The sequence below is a fragment of the Bombyx mori genome, chromosome 17, assembly GCF_030269925.1.
Source record: "Bombyx mori chromosome 17, ASM3026992v2".
NCBI classification, from domain to species: Eukaryota; Metazoa; Arthropoda; class Insecta; order Lepidoptera; family Bombycidae; genus Bombyx; species Bombyx mori.
This window is the reverse complement of record NC_085123.1, coordinates 15,617,577-15,639,814: the sequence shown is the minus strand read 5'-3', so window position 1 is coordinate 15,639,814 and position 22,238 is coordinate 15,617,577. Positions and strand designations below refer to the sequence as shown.

The 22,238-nt window shown below is 40.2% G+C and overlaps 1 protein-coding gene across 4 annotated transcripts in view; it reads left to right on the top strand.

Moving 5' to 3' along the window:
* LOC105842657 (protein winged eye) overlaps window positions 1–22,238 on the top strand; it is a 106,079-nt gene that overhangs the window by 79,076 nt on the left and 4,765 nt on the right. For 2 of the 4 annotated variants that reach the window (XM_038016998.2, XM_038017001.2), the window contains 5 exons: window positions 8,404–8,559; window positions 17,097–19,594; window positions 19,934–20,156; window positions 20,535–21,172; window positions 21,650–21,850. In XM_038016998.2, the coding sequence (XP_037872926.1) occupies window positions 8,404–8,559; window positions 17,097–19,594; window positions 19,934–20,156; window positions 20,535–21,172; window positions 21,650–21,850 (3,716 nt within the window). The remainder of the gene's footprint in view (window positions 1–8,403; window positions 8,560–17,096; window positions 19,595–19,933; window positions 20,157–20,534; window positions 21,173–21,649; window positions 21,851–22,238) is intronic. The other 2 variants (XM_038017000.2, XM_062673452.1) reach the window with 2 other exon arrangements.

Sequence of the window (22,238 nt, the reverse complement as noted above, 5' to 3'; positions counted from 1 at the left end):
AAACGCTAAATATTTACCGCACTTATTATATTTTTAAATTACAATAGCTTCGAAAGCTTTCGATCATTGTTATTTTTAATACGTATAAAGTGCTTCAGTCAGATAAAGGTTTGGAGTGTGTCAACATTGAATTTATAAATTAAATTAAATTAATAAGTAAAAGTTTAAATTCACAAGTTTATGTTTAAAACATATATGCAGTACATTAATTATGTGGACAAGAAAAATATTATATAAATACCGTTATGTAATAATTATAAACTAGATATCTTAGCTTGAAACGGAAAACGATAAAATTCGATCGAAAAAACTTCTAAGATTCATTACCGAACATTCACGAACACTTCCAAAATGTTTGATAAATTGTATGACAATATGAAATTACGACCAACTTCACTATCCGCGTATCAACTTACTTCCTCAAGGAAATAAAATAATGGAAATATTTAATGAATAAAATAAAAAAATAAAAAAAATCTTTTTATTGCTTAGGTGTTTGTACGAGCTCACGGCCCACCTGATGTTAAGTGGTTACCGGGGCTTATAAACATCTACAATGTAAATGCCGCCACCCACCTTGAGATACTAGTTCTAAGGTATCAGTTTTTGCTGTACAACGGCTGCTCCACTCTTTAAATCGGAATGCATTACTGCTTCAAAGCAGAAATAGGCAGGGTGGTGGTACCTACACATTTGGACTCACAAAACGTCCTACCACCAGTAACTACGTAAATTATACCTTCACTGTGGAAGTCAATCGTGAATATACTTCCATTTGACTCCATACAGAAAAGAGGACCGTTCGGACTGTCGATAATCCCATTCTCACGGATCGTTTGGAACCTCTGGGTCTGCGGGGGGACTTCGGTTCCCTCTGTATTTTGTACCGTATGTTCCATGGGGAGTGCTCTGAGGAATTGGTTGAGATGATACCGGCATCTCGTTTTTACCATCGCACCGCCGCCACCGGAGTAGAGTTCATCCATACTACCTGGAGCCAATACGTTCATTCACAGTGCGTTTCCAGAGATCTTTTTTGCCACGTACCATCCGGCTTTGGATTGAGCACCCCTCCACAGTGTTTCCTGAGCGCTATGATATGTGCTTTTTCAAACGAGGCTTGTGGAGAGTTTTAAGCGGTAGGCAGCGGCTTGGCTCTGCCCGTGGCATTGCTGAAGTCCATGGGCGACGGTAACTACTCACTATCAGGTGGGCCGTATGCTCGTCTGTCTACAAGAGCAATAAAAAAACATTCGTTAAGTACGTATTTCATTAGAAAAATTGATATCCGCCTGCGGGATTCGAACACCGTTGCATCACTAGATACGAATGCACCGGACGACTTATCCTTTAGGCCACGACGACTTCCATTAATCGGTTATTTATTTCATAAGCTTGTCCGTTATTTAATTTGAACCCTCGTAGGGTCCGGTTTCCCCACGGCTCTTACCTAGTCTTGTTTTATTATATCGGCTGCCGAAATCTACGTCTTTCCAAATAATTTTCTCTAAGTTATTTCAAAATTATTTAGAGAAGTAGGTAGGTAGTAGTAGTAGGTAGGAGAGAATTGGTTTTGTTAGTGATTAAATAAAATCAGATTAAGTGAAACCCGGTCACACAGCTCACTCGTAAATACTCGTGGAACAAAAAAAACATGTGCTCTTCAGAAACACTTGAAGCCATACAAATTTCAATTCCGCAAATGCACGCCGAAATTTTTGTCTAATAAAACTAAATTGTTACTTGCACAAGCGACTAACATCCTTACCGGGCTCGGTTAAAGTTTATTTTCCCTCGAACATTCCTTAATTGGGGCTGCACACAGGGCCTTTCCCCTTTTGTTTGGACATATAAAAAAAATGTTGACTTTTTATTACAAGCTCCAGTTTTTATTTGAATTATAATTCGTGCAATATATTCTACAAGTGGTCGTCAAACAACGTATAATTACCGGCACTTAATTCATAAAACAATTTAATTTCTTTTCAGTGTATGGTTCGGTTAGATTTCGGTCTGGTAATCGAGTCTCAGCAATTAGATGGTATAAAAATCGTTTGGTAAGACGTCTACTAGATATTCTTCGGAATAGATAATTTCGTCTACTGTGTGAATATTTACAAACATTCGTTATAAAGCAGAAACAGATAAAACCGTGGTACCTACCCGTGCGGATTCATGATATACCTACCGCTAGTAGAATTTCAACTTAATAATCAACATAATAATATCGTTGCGTTGTTCGGCTGTCTGATGCACACTGTGCAACCAGATACAACAAACTTAAGCTTTGCGGTTGTTTTAACAAAAAATCTGTTCATTTCAAACATGACATCGCAAATAAACGTATTGTTTTTCGTATACCCTTTATGTTTTATGTTCTCCTGGTACATATTTGTTAACAGACGTTCAATGTTCGTTTTCATTGAACAAAAAAAAAAAATCTTCGGGGACCAGTTAGTTAGTTAGTTAATTTTATGCCTTTTCCTCTTTTTTATTAGGTCTATTTTCTTGAATCCAGTGCTAAGTTATGGGACTCCGTCTTCAAATTAATTGGTGTTCACAGGTTTTAGGTCGGATTCCATTCATGCATTTTAAACGGCGTGAGGACCCACATTTTAAAATAATTGCTATACCTACGCTGCCTACGCACAGTATTATTATTATTGAACACATTTAATTAGATTTTCTGTAAGTGTAAGCTGTGTGTGTACTTCTAAGTTAATTTTATTTAAGTTTATTTTCAATTTGTGATATTCCAAGCTTGATAATAATTCGTAATCAGTCTACGTATAAACCACAGATATCACGAGCAACCATTTGCGATGCAATCGATGCCGCCTGGCTAGCGTCGCAACGTTTTAATCTATTTTAGTTGTAGATTTTAGCTCGAATTGGAACGGAATTTATATTCGGCCTAGATTTTCTACGTGCACCGACCGCGAAAATTGCAGTACTGCATGATTGAAAATCGAATTCCCATTTTTTAACCAAACAACTAATTTAATGTAAATTTTTTGTATTAAATATTGTTTTTTAAAAACATAAAGTAGAAAAGTCTGAAAAAAAGGAAAAAATGCAGTCGGAAAAATCCTAGTTTGCCCGTGTGGGTCATAATGGCGTCGGATAAACCCTTTTCTTCAGCGCGCGTGATACTAGGCTCGCAGTACTCACGAGAAGTTGTACGATACCATCGTACGGCTACTAGTAATGCGTGCGAGCGAGACAAACTTACCTGTGGAATGCTGGTAGTAGAGCGAGACTATGCGGTGAAGGTCAATTGATATTGTGTGCAGTGTAGTCTAGAACACAGAGAAAACATTTTAAAAGATTTATATAGATTTTATTATTTTTATTATTAATAAGCCTTTCAAATGCTAATAGAATATTAAGTCAAAAAAATCTACATTCAACGAATTGGGTAAAGAAGTTATAAATGTAAAGAAGAAAAACTTAATATGTATAAACTAAAACTTTTCATAAAAGTAACTACATTAAGAAGGAGTCATGACAAATCTACCTGGACATATTTTTACATTTTAATGACAGCAAACAAAATTATTTATCATTTCTCTAAACTTGCACTTCTCTGTACACAAGTCAGCTTAAGACGGAGATGGCGCGCTATGACAGAGCGGGAACGCTATATCAGCACGTGCTTCCTTTCATAACGTTCGTTTTGTTCCTCGCGTGTCTGTCGCTCTAATAGCGCCACTAACTGTGGGAATTATTGAGAAAATCCACAATGGCTCGTTTTTAATTTTAAATCAAAATTCAGAAATTAAATGAAAAACAAAATTACGCAAAATATAATGTTTCAAGATTACCTATTATTTTTATAATTACTACTATAATATAAAATACTACATAGTAATTAAAAAAATTAAAAAGAACTAATAAAATATTTTGCTTCTGTTTTGGTGGGAACGCGAGTAGTGATGCTATTTATATCATTTTATGAATCGGTTTTGTTTTGTTAATGTAGTGACTTTTCAAGTATAAAAACTGAATGTTGCTTTTTTTAATAAAGGAAGGATTATTGGTGGCAAGAAGGTCTTTCCAGTTTCACCAGGATAGGTGGGCGAGCAAAGCCTCAGCCAGGAGTGATGGGGCTTGCTAACAGCTGCCCGAGTGCCTCCTAAGGAGACCTATCAACCTAAAAGCAGCTGCTTCGCGAATAAATGAGTCGACTATTATCAAAGCCGGCAATGTGACTTTTGGACAATTAGTGGTAAATCAGAAAAACGAATTATTGACTTTGTATTCCATTGGCAGTCACAAAACTCTTCTGAACGACATCTTAGATAAATAACAGGTTAAGTATTAACCTTTATTTAATGCAGGTTTTGAACCGTATTCTTTGAAGGAGACGATTATATTCAAATCAATCTGTATTGACATATCAATAACATTTTTTTGTCCAAATGCACAGATTGCCACCTTTGATAATAGACGACTCAAATCTACTACCGGATCGGAATGACCCGCTGAGAAGATCTGGTGGAAGCTGATGCTTAGGTTAGGTTGCACGTCGAACTGTTTGTCGAGTTCGACAAGTACAGTTAACGGGGTCCCCGTAAGCCTGCTCCTAGTGTTAGAGCTGAAAGCGTCTAATGCTGAGGTTAATGGATCTGAAGGATCGGCTTCTGCGTGAGTAGGAATGTTTGCTTATTAACCGCTTGGAGCCTGCGAAAGTGCATGGGTATAGGAAAGTCAAACATCTGCTGGACATCATTTTTCGGGTTCTTCAAACAAGCGCTTTGAAGACTGGATAAATTCCGACTGCAATATTAAATTTCAAATCAACTAGGACTGCGTTAGTAGAAGGACGCGATAACCGTAATTCTAATAGAACCAGGACTTCCACCTGAAGTCTACAGAGGGTAAACGACATTCCTTCAGGGTTTTCCTAAATAGCTTAGCTGGAATAGAGTTTAGGAATTTTATTTATTAGGCTGTGTCTTGAAGAAAAACAGACATCTGAAAAATAAAAATTATAGCTCTGTGTTAATAGATCTGAACTTCGAATTTTTTTTTTACCAAATTACATAGGTATTGTTTGTTTACGGGTATTTGAAAAAAAAAATTTTTTAACTTAATCTTCGTGTGCCTCTTGTGAAGCACCTAAAAATGTTGACTTTTTTTTTGCTCTCTTAATATTTGTCCTCAATTTGCTTTGGACTTCTAACAAACTTGATCATCGCGTAGCAGCAAGTGACCGATCTTAGTGGCAAATGTTTGTGTTTTGGAGTCTCAATAGGTACCATGAATTTCGTGTTTTCGGCACACACAGCCCAGAACCATAGCTTCGGACCCACTGTTTATTACATATCCATGTATTTATAGATTTATCTCGGGAATCACGATTTATGTGTGATTCAAGACGTTTTTTATCGCAACAATATGTTCAAAGGTTGTCCTTAACAATGCACTCAAAACAAAAGCCATTAGCTTTATCGCTTTCACCGTGGGAAATAACCAACAAACCACTGGTGGTAGGACGTCTTGTGAGTCCGCACTGGTAGGTACCACCATTCTGCCTATTTCTGCCGTGAAGCAGTAATACGTTTCAGTTTGAAGGGTTATAGGGCAGCCGTTGTACTGTAAAAACGGATACTTTAGAACTATTATCTCAAGGTGGGTGGCGGCACTTACGCTGTACATGTCTACGGGCTCCGGTAACCATTTGACACCAAGTGGGTCGTGAACTCATTCACCCATCTAAACAATAAAAAAAACTTCAATGTCATGTAGGAGCATCCATTAATACTCCATAAAATAGTCTTTGTACAACCATTTATTTCATTACACGAGCCTTATAACCCTGGCTACTAGATACCAATGTAGTTTCTTTCATATTCTCCTATCTACCTTATTCCAAACCATCTGTTACTGTCTTAAACATATGGAGATTATGATGGTTATGAATGGTGCCTCTCCTCCATTACTCCAATGAGGCAGTCTTGCGGTCTCGTTTGAAGAGTTGTCGTGTCAATGTTACTGACAATACGATCTTCCGTAGGTGGCGTGCTTAGTTTCCGATATCTGCAACCATAGTCAAAGGAGTAAAGTTATATCTCGCCGAACTATAAATAAAAGCCACATGTGGATCGGGCCTCAAATTAGGATTCCCTGTTGAGCGGGAGACTGATATACATACATACTCATCCGACACGGTTTAATGTATACAGAAATACCTACATGTATATAAAATACGCCGATTTAGGCTTTCGTATCATAGATATCAGATATTTACTAGGTACGTACTAGGTATACGTCGGTAATAGGTCTTAATATAGGGTAAAACCTGGATAGATGCCGCAGCGGGATAGATGCCTCATGTTCTAAAAACCTTCCCGCACTCATGACAAAAAAATAATTTAATAAGTAGGAACCACAGTTACCCTATACCTTATGTACCTTTTGACAATCGCGTGGTGACGAAGTGTTTTCCTCGTGCATGTAATTTTCTCCGTGCGGAATTTGACGAACACGTCAAAGATTTAAAGGTTAGTATTTAGCGTGGTATAACTTTATAATTAGTGTAAAAGTCCATTATATTTTTTACTACGTGAATATATTGGCTCATTGAGTCTGCATCTAAGTGTAAATAAATGCTATTATGCTTATAATTTATTTACAAAAAATTTGGGTATCTATCCTTATCACAAAGGATAGTTGCCCTGATTTTTTGGGGTATAGGTGCCTTTAGAGGCATATATCCCTCCATACTCTGCCATTTCAGAATATAGCAAAAATATGCCACGAAAACATAAAACACAAACAAATGATTTATAGTTCAAGCAGCGAATATGAAGACAATCCACTTAACTATAAAATGAAAGGAAATAAAACAATAGATTTGCCCCTAAAGAAATGTAAGGGATAAACCTAAAACGCATGTAAATATATCTGCATTGAATGTTTTGAAAACTATAAAAATACGAAGTCGCAATCCGACTGGAGTCAATGTTTAATGTTTCAGAACTAGCTACATGAAACGTGTTTTTCAGAAATGATGTAGAAGATGTGGAAAATTGAAAGAGCTATCCAGTTAAACTTCAATTGGACAAAATAATAAAGATATCTTTATTGTGTTCATTTAATATAAAAAAATATGATTTTGCAATGTACACATTGACACTTAATGTGAATATTTTATAAACAATTAAGAATTTATATTTTCGTTGAATAAATATTTGTAAAATTTAATTTAATAAAAAAAATAGGATAATGCTTGTTGAAACTGAAAAAATTGTAGTTTAGCTTACGCTTACTTAACGCTTTAAAAATTTAATTATGATCATTTGTGTGATATGATAATTATCTTTTAATTATAAACATTCATAGACTTAAAAAATACAAAATATTTTTTATTATTATGACCCATGTTTCTTGGAGACAATTGCTCTGTTAGGAATAGAACTTCTTAATATTTGGTTTGGTTTCTTCGTTTACACGGTATAAAGGGCATCTATCCTGCACTGCAGGCATCTATCCTACTCAGAATTTTCTTGGTGGGGCAACTATCCATATAGGTAGGCATCTATCCTCCAAAAAAAGGTTCTACGAAAAACGAATTTCTGCAAAATCTGTATTTGATAGGTTAAAAAAAATTATACTAATTAAACACGAAGGATTGAGCTAACTACATTAATAGAAATTATTCGTATAAAATTAATATTTTCAAAATTACATGACTATTTCAAAAAGTGGGGCATCTATCTCGGCTTTACCCTATCGGAAGCGGTTTCATTATGTTATTTAGAGGGTACACGGAGATAAGTTTTAAAAAAATGTTTTTGTGAAGAGATTTTCCAATTTTTGACAGTATAATTAATTGTAAAGGCACATTTTGATATTGCTTTGAGAGAGAAGGAAACAGGATAGGTTTAGGTTCTAGTTACTGCTTCATCTTCCTGCTCTCATCTCAGACAGTAGTATCGACACAATATTTCTTATTGCAAATATAGGTATGTTTTCCCATATAGGTACTAGTAATTTAATAGATTTTTTTCACTGTCAATTAAAAAGCATTTGAAATGGCGATTTGATCTTTAAAGCGAATGAGTTTTGCCTTGTGGAATTTTGTGTTACTTAACAAAGGTTTTAGTAAAACAGATGTGATTTGTTATTTAAGTTAATAGGGTTCAGTATTCATTATTTCTGTTCCTAATCGATGAATCTTAGCGCTTGTGATAAACAATTTACTTATTGTCAACGGTAAAATGCTACGGACATTGTTGTTATCTGTGCAGTATCAACGCGAATGTAACTTTGATCGTGATAATAAATAATTACCGAATTATATATGTAATACCAAATTTAAGTTCTGACGCAGCCAGAAAGATCGCACCTCAAATGATTGTAAATAATTCAAATGACAAGCATGTGTCCATTTCGCAGGCGCCACGTCATTCTGTTGTCATCCCACAGACGCGGCGCAGGCGGCCATGACGGTGGGCATGGCCAACGTGGTCTGCGACGACCGCTCCGCCCCGCTGGCGTGGCCGGCCCCACCCGCCCCTCCGCCGCCCGCGCCCCTGTGGCAATACCCCGCCGGTAAGTCACACCTCCTACTGACTCATGCTCGCCTGGTAGCTACGCGCCAACTGCATTGCAAGACCGCCGGAACTTGCCAAACTTGTGACGTAGCTTATCTCGCTTCATCTTATCGGCGTTAGAACGAGACGGCACACAAGTTTTGAAAATGGAACTGCCGCGCGTTGGAGCTTCCCGCCCGTTATGTAACACCTCCTGGCTATTATGATGTTTTGGTCGCGGCATTGCAACTGTGCCGGTCTGTTTGGTAAGTCCGACGGCCGGCTGATCATTTTAGGACGGTAACCATCAGAAGAAGTACCGACTGCTGTAAATCCCACGGCGTTTTTAAAATAGCCCTGAGTTTTTACGAGACCGCGTGCTGTGGCGCCTTACATTCAGACTTGTTTATTTGCGAAGTCGTACGTGCTATATATTATTCTTATATTGTACTAATAATAGCATTTTATTACGGCTATTGAAATGTGATGAGTTTTAACGGCTTACTTTTAGCTTCAACTAGTCGTTTTGTTATGTGTTTTGCTACACGTGTTAGTATGGAGCATGTATTTAAAATTCGCGGTTAAATCATGCTTAGGCCAAGTACAAAAACTGCCGAAAAATTCCAGAGCTATCTATCTGATTATCTATGGAAATTTAACTTAAAAGGATTCAATTTTGCTATTATAATATCGCTTTGGTTACTTATCAAATTCATCTCGAAAAGATCACAAGTAATTGTATTATAGACGCATCGAATTTTCGTTTTCCTTATTATTAAGTCGTCAAGCTCATGAAGAGAAATAAAAACATTTCTTTTTTCTACACTTATTACAAACATAGAGCCAAGCGATTAAGTTCCCTTTGCAATTTATAACTGACCTGTCAAAAATGACTCAAGAATTTGACGTTTGACGAAATTTGTTTTTTTTTTCTCTCTAATTATTACGGTCGACGTTATTCAACACAGACCCATGCGAATTCTGTTCTGTGGTCTTGATTTGATTGATGTTTTTAAAAAATTGTTTAATAAATTTAGTGTTTTTATAATGTAATAAAATGTACATATTATGCTATCTTTATTGAAAATCCGCTTGCTCGTATCCAAGCCATCTCGAGAAGTTCGGCCATAAACTCGGATATTCTAGTGACCTGTCGCCGTGCGCGTTCTGTTGTTGATGTCGATAAGCTGACGTCAATAACTTTAAATCCTCTTTAGATCCTCGTCTTTATCTCGATGCCATCGTAAATGGATTTTCTCGTAGCTTGAAGGACATAAGTGAAATGGCAGAATTGTATCTCATATTAACTCAAATGGTTAACTGACAGATTCTCTGTGAAGCTAATTTGGTGCTGAGTTTAATAATAACTATACCACGTAGGTATATCAGAAAGGGTGTCTCGGAGCTTTCGTCTTAGTTGAGCTTTTGAAATGAGCGATCCCGATTAAAGGATCCTAATCAAAACCGTAGTGTCATAAGCGATACATTAATAAGATGATTAGCGTTTATGGAAATATCGAATCACGTATGAACAAAACCACTTCAGTTCGAAACAAAAAATAAACGTGTGAAACCAGAAACTAGATCGGAGCGTGTCTATTCACTGGCGGCGAGGTCTGTCACTCCGAAACCATAAATTAAATAGCTTAAAAAAAAAATAACACGGAAAATATCGATGAAAAAAAAAACGACGAGCGTAGTGCGGCCTTAACACGCGAGGGAGTCCTCCGGGCACCGCCCCCCGCGCGCCGCGACCAATCAGACGCGAGCGGCGGATGAAAGGAGGGCCTTGATGTTCACCGCCTCGGCCGATTTACGTCGCGTTCACACTCGGCGCTCGAATCGCCGCGTTTTGACAACGCTTCCTCATGACTCATGCTATGATTACGTTAGATTTCGTGGTTTTAATTCGCGGTTTTACCATGTACTAGGAATACTATCTGAAATATTACTTATAGAGTAATGAGACCTTCAACTGCGGGGCTTCAATTTACTCTTTACAATGGCATCACATCGTTCTGTTTATGCCAATGTCCTTGTCAATTTTGAAACAATTCGCAAATGCATTGTACAACGATTCTCCGAATTTACTAATATCCAATAATATTACCTTAAAAATATCGTTTTGCTTAATTCAGACAGCTCATTTAGACTCGTCGTGTGGTACGAAAGACTCATAAATGCTAAATGCTGATGCGTCTCAATCACGACGCTAGAAGCGAAGGTTTCTTTTTTCCTTAAAATAGTCTGGAAAACGAGAAATTGATTGTCAGGATATGCGCAGGCAATCTCGGAATGGGTTCTTAGTGCCCTTCATACTCAGTAGATACATACTAGAACCTTCTATTTGTTGTGGATATATTGCAGAAACTTATTTAGGTTCACCATATTATTATAGTTGTTTCATAGACGCACTGAGATGTAAGCGCGGGATCTAGCTACAATACCTTAGGTACCTACGCCTAACATGCTTGGATATTAAGATCATACGATTTTGGACTTAAATTACTTGATGTTCCGAGTATATACCTACATAGCTACAAAATATATCGTACTCTGAGAAGATAATGAGGAACTGAATATAACATCGTATCATAATCGATTCATATAAAGGCGGGAAAAAAAACGCATTTCAAAAAACCTCAATATCAAACAGAGCGACAGGGACCACTCAACATTAGTAGGGCAGTAAGCTCGTCTGTCTACGACGCAAATAAAAATAATAGCTTAAGTTTTACAGTTTCTTTTTCTTCCCTACCTAATCGTTGGTAACCTAAGAGGCTATTCCAGCTACGCTAGAAGCTAGAAGATTGCACAAAGTGGGAATGAGTTGCTCGCTCCGGGCATTTCAATATTGTAATAATTGTTATGTTATTATACTCATGTAAAACGGGAATATTTAAAAAAATCTAATATTAAAAAAAATATCTAAAATTAAAAATTAAAAAAACATGCCCGCTGAGTTTCTTGCCAATTCTTCTCAGGACGGAGGCTAGTTCTTGTGAATTGGCGGTAGTTCTTTTGACGTTCAACAAGTGAGTCGTCTATTATCAAAGGTGGCAATCTGTGCATTTGGACAAAAAAATGTTATTGATATGTCAATACAGATTGATTTGAATATAATCGTCTCCTTCAAAGAATACGGCTCAAAACCTGCATTAAATTAAGGTTAATACTTAACCTGTTATTTATCTAAGATGTCGTTCAGAAGAGTTTTGTAACTGCCAATGGAATACAAAGTCAATAATTCGTTTCTCTGATTTACCAATAATTGTCCAAAAGTCACATTGCCGGCTTTGATAATAGTCGACTCAAGTATGTACTTTCATTTATGTTGAATAATTTTTTTTTGATTTGATTTTATTTTATTTACGCCCGGATGAGTAGATGAGCTCACGGGCTCAACCTGAGAGAATAGCCAACACTAGCCCTAGCAAGAGCACTGCTATGTTGAACCATTACAATCGCGATTCACTGCGAAGATCCATCGAGAAACTCCGTGGGTTAATTTTCTGGGAGCCCAATAGGTAGGTACATTTGTTAACGAATTAAGTAAGGTGTATCTATACTAATATATATTTAATATTATAAAGCAGAAGAGTTTGTTTGTTTGAACGCGCTAATCTCAGGAACTACTTGTTCGATTTGAAAAATTCTTTCAGTGTTAGATAGCCCATTTATTGAGGAAGGCTATAGGCTATATGACGCCACGGTAAGACCAATACAAGTGGAGCACCAATAAAAAATGTTTGCAAAATAGGGGTTTAAAAAGCTTCCTTAACATTCTATTTCACTTTCTACGTAAATGAAGTGGGGGGTAAAATTTTGTGTTATGCCAAAGTAACTATTCCACGCGGACGGAGTCGCGGGCAAAAACTTGTATATAAATATAATAAGTGGTTTTTACGGATGTTCCGTTATACCTAATGAACCGTGCATCCGATTGACTTGAAACTTGTTATCCATGTAGAAAATACATGGATTGCACGTCATCACGGATCCTCCTGATCCATTAACGGTGCTTTTAAGCAATACAAGCACCGGTCACCGTCCTCGTCGAACCCGTCGCTTGCGACGAAGGGCCCGACGAGCGAATTAACCCACAGACACAGCCCACTGAGTTTCTCGCCGGATCTTCTCAGTGGGTCGCGCTTCCGACCCGGTGGTAGATTCTGCGAAGCACTGCTCTTGCTAGGGCGGTGTTAGCAATTCTCCGGTTTGAGCCCCGTGAGCTCACCTACACAAGCTAGGGCAAGCTGAAATAGCCTCTCAAGGCTATCAGCATAGGTAGGACAAAAAAAAAAAAAACATGGATAGGCTAATATTTATATGAGTGTTGGACTCCCTAATAATAATATCAATAAATAGTAATGTTAATTTTAAATGCCCAACGAAGCGGGCGAGTGCGAGGCTAGTTAAATATAAAAATGATATACATATAACTATAATATAATATAAATAGTTAATAAACAAGATTTATTAACAGGATAATGTGTTAAGATCGAAACCAGTTGATTTTATAAACACATTTGTTGATTTAGTTTGAAGTTATAAAGAACAAAATGAATATCTCTTCTCGCGTGAATTTGTTATTCGATTCTCAGCTTTAAGTCAAGGCGCTTCAAACTTCTTATGGCTTTCAGACTTCGACCACGGAGCGGTTTTGTTTACGTCCTGACACAATTGATCCATCGAATTCACGTCTAAAGTTGGCTAATGGCATTGTCAAGGAACTAGGTCTAGAATTTCCATACTACCTGGAGCCACTGCGGTCATCCACAGTGCGTTTCCAGAGGTCTTTTTGCCACGTACCATCCGGCTATGGAATAAGCTCCCCTCCACGGTGTTTCCCGAGCGCTATGACATGCATGTGTGACAGCGGTAGGCAGCGGCTTGGCTCTGCCATTGGCATTGCTGAAGTCCATGGGCGACGGTAACCACTCACCATCAGGTGGGCCGTATGCTCGTCTACCTACAAGGGCAATAAAAAAAAGGAAGTTGTTTTTAGGTTTTTATGTTCTCTGGGTGCTATTACATCTAGTGAGGTTTTGGTAGTGTCTTCAGTGGTAGGAGTTTTTTTTGGGGATTGTGTCCGTTCTGTGTCTGGTAGGCAGTGATCTGCTTACGAAGGTCATAAAACATCATGCTAATCCTATTTGTGTACATTTTTCAACAAGTTTTACTTAAATTTCCCTTTCACTTTGATTAACTTCAAAACATCCGAATTATTTGAAAATTTTATTTTATTACTTTAGCCTAATTATCTTGATAGGATAAACGGGGCTATTTTTTTATTTATTTTTATTTTGTCGATGTCTCCTTGAGTCGACAATCCTCCATTAATCCACTGAGTTTCTTGCCGGATCTTCATAGTAGTAGTGGATTAATCCGATCCGGTGGTAGACTCTACGGAGCACTGCTCTTGCTAGGGCTAGTGTTAGCAAGTTCCATCAGGTTGAGCCCGTGAGCTCATCTACTGGTCTACGAGAAGCCGGATTAGCCCCTTAGGCCACCAGCGAATAGGTAGGGAAAAAAATTCTCAATGCTGAGGGTTGTGATCACTCTGAGTGACCGTCTCGTGGACTATTCTGCGCCGGCTCAATCTATCATCTGCGTCGATGGCATCGTGGGCTAAGGTGTTGAGGGTATAGCGTATTTGGTCAGAGCAGCGCACTGGTCTACTGTACACTTCGATCAATATTTTGATCGAAGACTGTACATTTATTAAGATTTTTTTCTATTTTTAGTGGGATTTTCTATAATAGCGTATTTTTTTAGTTTTTTTTAACTATTATTTATTTTTCAGTTTAAACTTGAATTTCAATTTTTTAAATTTTGTTTTAGTTATTTAATTGTCGTCGGTCCTTATAAACTATACCAAATTTCGAGTTAATCCGACGTTTTGAAGGGGGTCAAAATCATGTTCAAAGATTCCGTTACATGCTAACATACGTACGTCTGAAGCTAATAAAAGTACATTAAAAAGTATTTAAATTACATCTTCTTTTTCTCCGCCTTATCCCACTAGGCGAGGTCGGCACAGCGAATTTTTCTATTCCATTCTCCTCTATCAGCCGTCATCTTAACACTCACTCCTCTCTCTCTCATATCGTCATTCACACACTCCATCCATGTCTCCTTCGGTCAACCTCTTCCCCCTCTACCTACCTATTTAAATGACATAAGTGTTTTTACATCAACAATATCTCGTGGCGTATGTGTCGTTAAGGCCAATGTGTATTTAAATGTAGTGAGCATTGTGAGTCCCGGCCGGTCCGGAAGCGCGCGGTGGGAATGCAAAGCAGCGGTGCTCGTTTACTTCTGTAATACTACTAAGTATTTACGAATAGTGCTGTTCCGAAACTTTATATTCAGCTTCGGACTACGAATGTAAATACGTAATTCGAGATTTAAGCACTGAGGACGATAATGTCGTTTTAAAACTGAACAATCATTCTTTAATGGTACAACCTAACCCATGCATCAGCACGTTGAGTTTTTCGCCAGATCTTCTAGGTGGGTCGCGATTCCGATCCGGTGGTAGATTTTGCGTAGCACTGCTTTTGCTAGGACTAGTAAATCTCAAAGGTTAACCCCGTGAGCTCACCTACCGATCCGGACGTAGCTGGCATAACTTCTTAAGCTACCAACGAATAGGTAGGGGAAAAAAAAGAAAATTCGCGAAGCAGCTGCCCTTGAGTTGTTAGGTTTCCTCCGTAGGCGCTCGGGCCGCTGTTAGTAAATCTCATACCTACTGGCTGAGCCCACCTGTCCTGGTGAGCCTGGAAAGGCCTTCAGGCACCAGTAATCCTTAATTCCAAAAAAAAGATGGTAGGACGAAGGAAAAAATAAAGTATAAAGTATAAAAGAAAAAATAAATATAGTTTTTATCTATAATATAACATATCGTCGCTTGAAAGGCAAACGTGACTAAGCGACAATAACTGCTTTAGGTATACATAAATGACAGGCAGTAACCATATTCGATGCGCACAAAAAAATATATTTATAGGTCTTTTAAAATCATTTCAATCCTACAGCTAGATTCGTTAAAATAGATTTTTTTTTCAGGTATTTCAACTTTAAATTAGTCTACTGTAAAGTTCACGCATTGTCGCTTAGTCACGTTTGCCTTTTAAGCGTCGATATATATAAGTATGTATGTATGTATATATACAAAATTGCGTAGACGAAGATCTCCCAACCCATCTAGTAGTTAGTGATTATATGAACCTGTGCTCCGGTTTGAAGGATGAGGTCCCCGTAATACAGTACAATTGAGACTTCTCAAGGGGATGCATGGCATTCATATTGTTGTCTGTGAACTTCGGTAACAATTTGATACAAGGTGGGCAGTGCATGTGCATCCATCAGCTCACTAACTGCCGCTGAGTGTAGATCCAAATCGCTATTCTCAATATAGGATATGTATTTAACATAATAATGTATATAGGTATGTAGCATTTGGATAAAATTCAGCATTTGTCCGCTGAATCCAACCAGTAAAGGTGTAAATGACAAAACTCTCAAAAACAAAGGAAAATGTTACTGGATTTTCGTTATTCAAATTCGTGTTTAATCATTTTCGGTCTCGTCACGAAAAGAGACAGCCCTAGTTCGAAAGCACACGTAATAGAATCATTAAAATCGCGGTGTACGTGTAAGCTCGTGCGTTCGATGTTCATTCACAAAACTGTTGTAAGAGAACGAGCTTTGAATGCAAATGTATCAATAAAATAGTATTAAGACGTTGATGTAACATCCGACACCGAATTGTGTGTTCGGATTCAATAACAACACGCATACATTGTTAAACTTTAAAAATATTCAATTATTATAATAATAATTCCTCCCGATCCACTAACGGTGTTTTTAGGTACCTCAAGCCTCGGTCATCGTTCTCGTCGAACCCGTCGCTTGCGACGAAGAGTTTGGCGAGTAAATTAACCCACAGACACAGCCCACTAAGTTTCTCGCTGGATCTTCTCAGTCGGTCGTTGTCCGATGCGGTGGAAGATTCTGCGCAGCATTACTCTTGCTAGGGATATTGTTAGCAATGTCCTCAGGTTTGAGCCTCGTGAGCTCACCCACTTACTCGGTTACGTTGGCATAGCCCTCTAAGGCTACCAGCTTAGATAGAAAAAAAAAAAAACGCAAGGGATAAGATGAAACCAAGTGAAATAGTCACAGTAAAATATGGACAATTTACTGAATTTTTTATTATTGCATTAATAGGTGGATGACCTCACAGCCCACCTGATGTTAAGTGGTTACCGGAGCCCATAGACAACTATAACGTAAATGCCGCCACCCATCTTGAGATATACATTCTAAGGTCTCAGTATACTTACAACGGCTGCCCCACTCTTCAAATCGAAACGCATTTCTGCTTCACGGCAGAAATAGGCAGGGTGGTGGTATCTACCCGCGCGGACTCACAAGAGGTCCTACCACCAGTAAAAGTACATAGTACAAATACAAAAGTACAAAGTACATAGATCTTATGATTAGTACGACTTTGTTAGTTTAGTAAAAATTTAATATTTTTGTTCGCAGCTCAAATGTCCATGGAGAGTATGATGGTGGGAGGCGTTGGCGTAGGAGGCATGACACCAGTGAGCAGTGGCGTGTCCTCCATGGGGGGCTTCCAGCTGGTCCGGGAACCAACATCGGGAGCTTGGCTCTTACTACCAGCTCCACCCGACCTCCCTCATGCAGTGGTGTGGGGCGGCATGCCGTATCCATCGGCACCTTTGTTGCTACCCCATGCGCCACATCCGTCACATCACCTGCAGATTCTTCCAGGAGACATTCTCGCCTCCACAGCCACTTTGCAGCATACACACACACATTCTACTCGACTGGTGACTTTGGCCCCAGCCCCGGCCCCACAGCCGCATCCAGCGCACCAGGAAAAACGTAAATCCATTTTACAGCCGATCATCACGCCACACTTGATCAAATTAGAGCCAGAGCCACCCCAGGAGAAACCCCAGCCGACGTTTGCCCCGGAACCGGTTCAACAACCTATGCTAACGACTCACGTGTTTTACCAGCCAGACTTCTCGGAACAGGCGTGCAGGAGCCAGGCCACGTCACCAGCCGCTCCGCCCACTCCACCACCGGAAGCTTCAGAAGCTCCAGTCCAGAAAGATGCTTCCAACCAAACTGATCACATCGATGACGATGATGATTCTCCCAACCACGCCGATGAAGATGAGCGCGATATTGCTTGTGTTGGCGTGGCTCACTTTCCAGAGGATTCCGAATCCCAGAGCTCTCCGCAGATATTAGTACCATCGATTGATAGCGCCGAAGAGTCTTCTTCCGAAGGTCTGACTAATTCAGTTATGGTAGGCGCCGTAGAAAAGGCAATCGATGCGATCGAGAGAGATGACACGATGGACAATTTGAGCAGTGGAGGCTCTACTAATGAGCTGGTGATAGACACTGCGAGAGCCACTCCTGTACCACAAGTGACGCCCCAAAGCGCGAGGCCACCTGTGGACCTTAGTGGATTAGAACTTCTTTCAAACAGCATTGAACAATTTGAAAGGACAACTCCCGGCACAAGCATGCCTTCCTTAGAGCCGGTCCCGTTGACCGTTGATACGAGACCAACATCAAAACTTAACATCATGATTAAAACTTCACCGAAATCTCCTCCCAGGACTGAAGCAGAACCGCACAGAAGATTTGAGTTCCCACCAGCTGATCCTTGCAATGCTGAACCCGCAAAGCCTGCCCTCGGCGGCTTAGGGTTATTGTGTGCATTAGCGGAACAGAGATTCATGGAAGAGGTCGAAGAAAGTCCACAAAATAATCTGTCCATATCTTCCCGTCCGTTCGTTAAGAATGAACCTTTACACAGTCCTGCTGTGAGAGACAGAGATAGACACAGGGAATACGATATACAAGCCCAATCCTCGAGTAAAAAAGAAAAGCATAGGCATAGAGATCGAGATTCGTCTAGTGAAAGAAGAAGAAAAAAGAGTCATGACAGAGAAGAACGCTTACGGCATAAATTACAGAAGATGCGTCGGCATAAACGTGAAAGAGAAAGAGACGAAGCTAGACATAGTGGGGGAGAGTTGGAGACGAGCCTCCGACGAGTCACGTCTTGTTCATGCGGCTCTGTAAGTTGTTCTCATGCCCAAACATTGCCGACGTGTCACGCCCTTGTCAATGCGATAGAAAAAGATATGAGAGAAAGATTACAAGAACTTCAGAGGCAGTTCGATGAAAAGAAAGCTCAGATTGACGCCCTCTCTCCAGCTTTGCCGGCCTCTTCTAATTCTACAGCGCCGTCTACGCCCGCGTTATCCCCAGATTCAGACAGGGGCTCATCAAAGAAGCGAAAAGTTGGTAGACCCCGAAAGGTTTCGAGCCCCGATTCCACTGAAACTATCGTGGCAAAGAAACCCAAATCTAAAAGCAGCCTCGTCGGGTACCTGCTTGCGAAACAAAAATTAAAAGGAGGTATTCTATGCACCAGAGGCGAACCTTCAAGAGAGGAACTAAACCGAACTAGCAAAGTTCGCCCGAAATTAAAGGCCGAACCAATTTTGAAGATACGTTCGGAGGAAGAGGAAACAGAATATGGTCTCAGTCGTTCCACTAGCTCTTCGATGGAGAGCCTCAATGAAGTTCGGGCCAAAAACCGAGAAAAAGTCGATAAATTAGCACGCAAGCACTCCAGAGACGACCTATCAGAACTAGAGTTCGCGATACGGCGTGCTAGTGCATCCAGTGAAAGCGACAAAGACAGACGTCGCGAGAAAAAACGACGAAAGAGCTCGAAATCAAAAGACACGACCGACGAATGCGAAGTAAATAATCCTTCAAAAGATCCTACACCACCGGTCGTGTCTAAATGTACTCTCACTGAGGATAAGTTGGACTCAAATCCACGAGTGCTCACGGCCATGGGAGGACTGTTTTACGCGGGAAAGCTAAGTGCAGTGCAAGCGCCAGATGTGTACGCCATCACACTGGACGGAGAGAGGGGGAATAAACCACACATACTGTCCCGAGAGGAGACTCTGCGAGATGCTGTAAGTACATTAGCGAGAGCAGCAAGAATGTTCATAAATTTTGTCCCTACTAGGATAAGTTTAGCTTCATTTTGCGTTGTTCCTTTATGCTCGTATTGTCGTCATCGGTGGCATGCGCTTATGGACATGGCAATGCTACATCCCAAATAAGACATTGTTGATCCGATATTTCAAATTAAGTTTCAAGGATATGTCGCTTCGGATCGACCGACACCCATAGACATCATGTAGAGATTATACACATTGGAACACAAGGACCAAAGTCTGATTTAAGTTTTCTGGTGCAACTGAAATTTGTTCTCTGAAAATTCACTATGGATGATGTTATTGATCTTACAGATTTTAGAAGTAAGTCCAGTATCGGTATCGGAGCTTCCATCAGGTGCCCGAGTGTGCGCCTACTGGTCGCAGCAGTACCGGTGTCTGTACCCTGGTACTGTGGCCGTCTCCTCGCCAGACCCTCACGATGATAAATTCGTGGCTGTAGAATTCGACGATGGAGACTCCGGCAGAATAGCCATTGAGGATATAAGATTTTTGGAACCGAATTATCCTGTCGTTGGTGAGAAGAATCTTCGATTACTTACTTATGTAGTTTTGGTATTAAATCTTAATCTATACTAATATATAAATCTACAGTGGTTTTTACGGATGTTCCGTTATACCTAATGAACCATGCATCTGATTGACTTGAAACTTGGTATCCATGTAGAAAATACATGTACTTAATGGATAGGCTAATATTTATATGAGTGTTGGACTCCCTACACCAGTTGCGAGGGTGTTAATGATGAGAATCTTTGTGGGGGTAAGAAATAATAATGTTAATTTTAAATGCCCAGCGAAACGGACGGGTACAGCTAGTCATACAATAAACCCTTGAAACATTTACAGCTCTTTAACAGTTTATATTAGAAAATACATATTTCTAAAATTTCAGAATACGAAAACCCACTATTCACCCTTGGCAAGCGTAGACGTAACACCAGTGCCAGTGGAGAAGACAAGAAGCCTTCTGAAATAAAACCTTCAACTTCGGACCAAAAACCAGCTACGGAACAGGAAAGACACAAAGACAGGAAAAAACTAAAGAAACATCGAAAAGAGAAGCTGAAGAGGCACTCCAGCGAAGACGACCCCAACGAATACGTCAAGAAGAAGAAGAAAAAGCACAAATGCTGCGAAGAGCACTGCAAGCACAAGAAGCACCATAAGAAACATAGAAAACACAGGAAGAGGCATCATTCCAGCTGCAAAGAGCAATCCAGCTCATCGGGAGAGGACATCAAGAAGTCTTCCTCAGAATACGTCGACTCTAACAAGTCCAACGAAGACTCTGGAGACTCTAATGACAAACTGTCAACGCTCATAGCGATAGAGAAGTCCCCAGAGGAAATGAAAACTGTTATCAAGAAGACCGTGCTGTCGAAGAAGTCTTTGGTGAAAAGCGCAGTGTTGGACTTCAGTAACATCGGGAAATCGGCGCTGAAGAGAGACGAGGCTCCGGATAACCTGAAGGATAGCGGGATCGGCATGGAAGACGAGCCGACGGCGTCCACCAGTGATGCTTCCAAGAAGGTAGATATAAGGATAACTGCTGATTCAAAAAGAATTCTCACATAGCGAGACTGGTCTGTTTTGGATGTATTGGTTGATTTCGACTTCCATAACCGAGGAAATGTTCATCTATTAGTTAGTCTAGCTGTCGCGTATAAAACGATGCCATCGGACATGCATTATACCAAATATTTCAGTGGTAAATATTTGTGATTATGATGCCACGGCAACGAGACTGGTCTGTCAAACCTCAAGCACCGGTCACCGTCCTCGCCGAACCCGTCGCTTTCGACAAAGGGCTCGACGAGTAAATTAGCCCATAGACCTGCGAAGCACGGCTCTTGCTAGGGCCAGTGTTAGCAACATTCCCGGTTTGAGTCCCGTCTGAAGGCGAAGCTGAAATAGCCTTTCAAGGTTAGCATAGGTAGGAAAAAAAAGGTCTGCCAACGCAGCCCACAACAAATGCAGTGTACGACTGAATATTGTTGATTGTTTCAGAAGACGAAGCGTCGCACGGTGTCGGGCTCGTCGGAGGGCGCGGGGGCGGGCGGCGCGGTGGGCGGGGTGAGCAAGATGGCGGCGTTCCTGCCCGGCGGCGCGCTGTGGCGCTGGCGGGGGCCCGCCTACCGCAGGACGGCCCGCCCGCGACACAAGAAGCTCTTCTACAAGGCCATCCAGCGGGGCGAGGAAATATTAAATGTAACTTCCTTACTGGTTATGTTCTCCTGGTACACTTCCTTCCCCTTCATCAGTTATTTCATGAAAAAAACGAACCAGCCATGTATGTATGTCCCGAGTCATGCACGTTCAGTGTTTTTTTTTATTGCCCAATGTACGCAGACGAGCATACGACCCACCTGATGGTGAGTGGTTACCGTCGCCCATGGACTTCAGCAATGCCAGGGGCAGAGCCAAGCCGCTGCCTACCTGCTTAGTGCGAGTTTTTTAACTTCTCAATCGTGAATAAGTTATAATCTGTATGGAATTGGAACAACTTCCCTTTGTTTGCTGCTAGAGCCAAAAACTCGCACTAAGCACACTGATGTCTATGGGCTCCGGTAATCACTTAACTTCCGGTCGTTCGTGT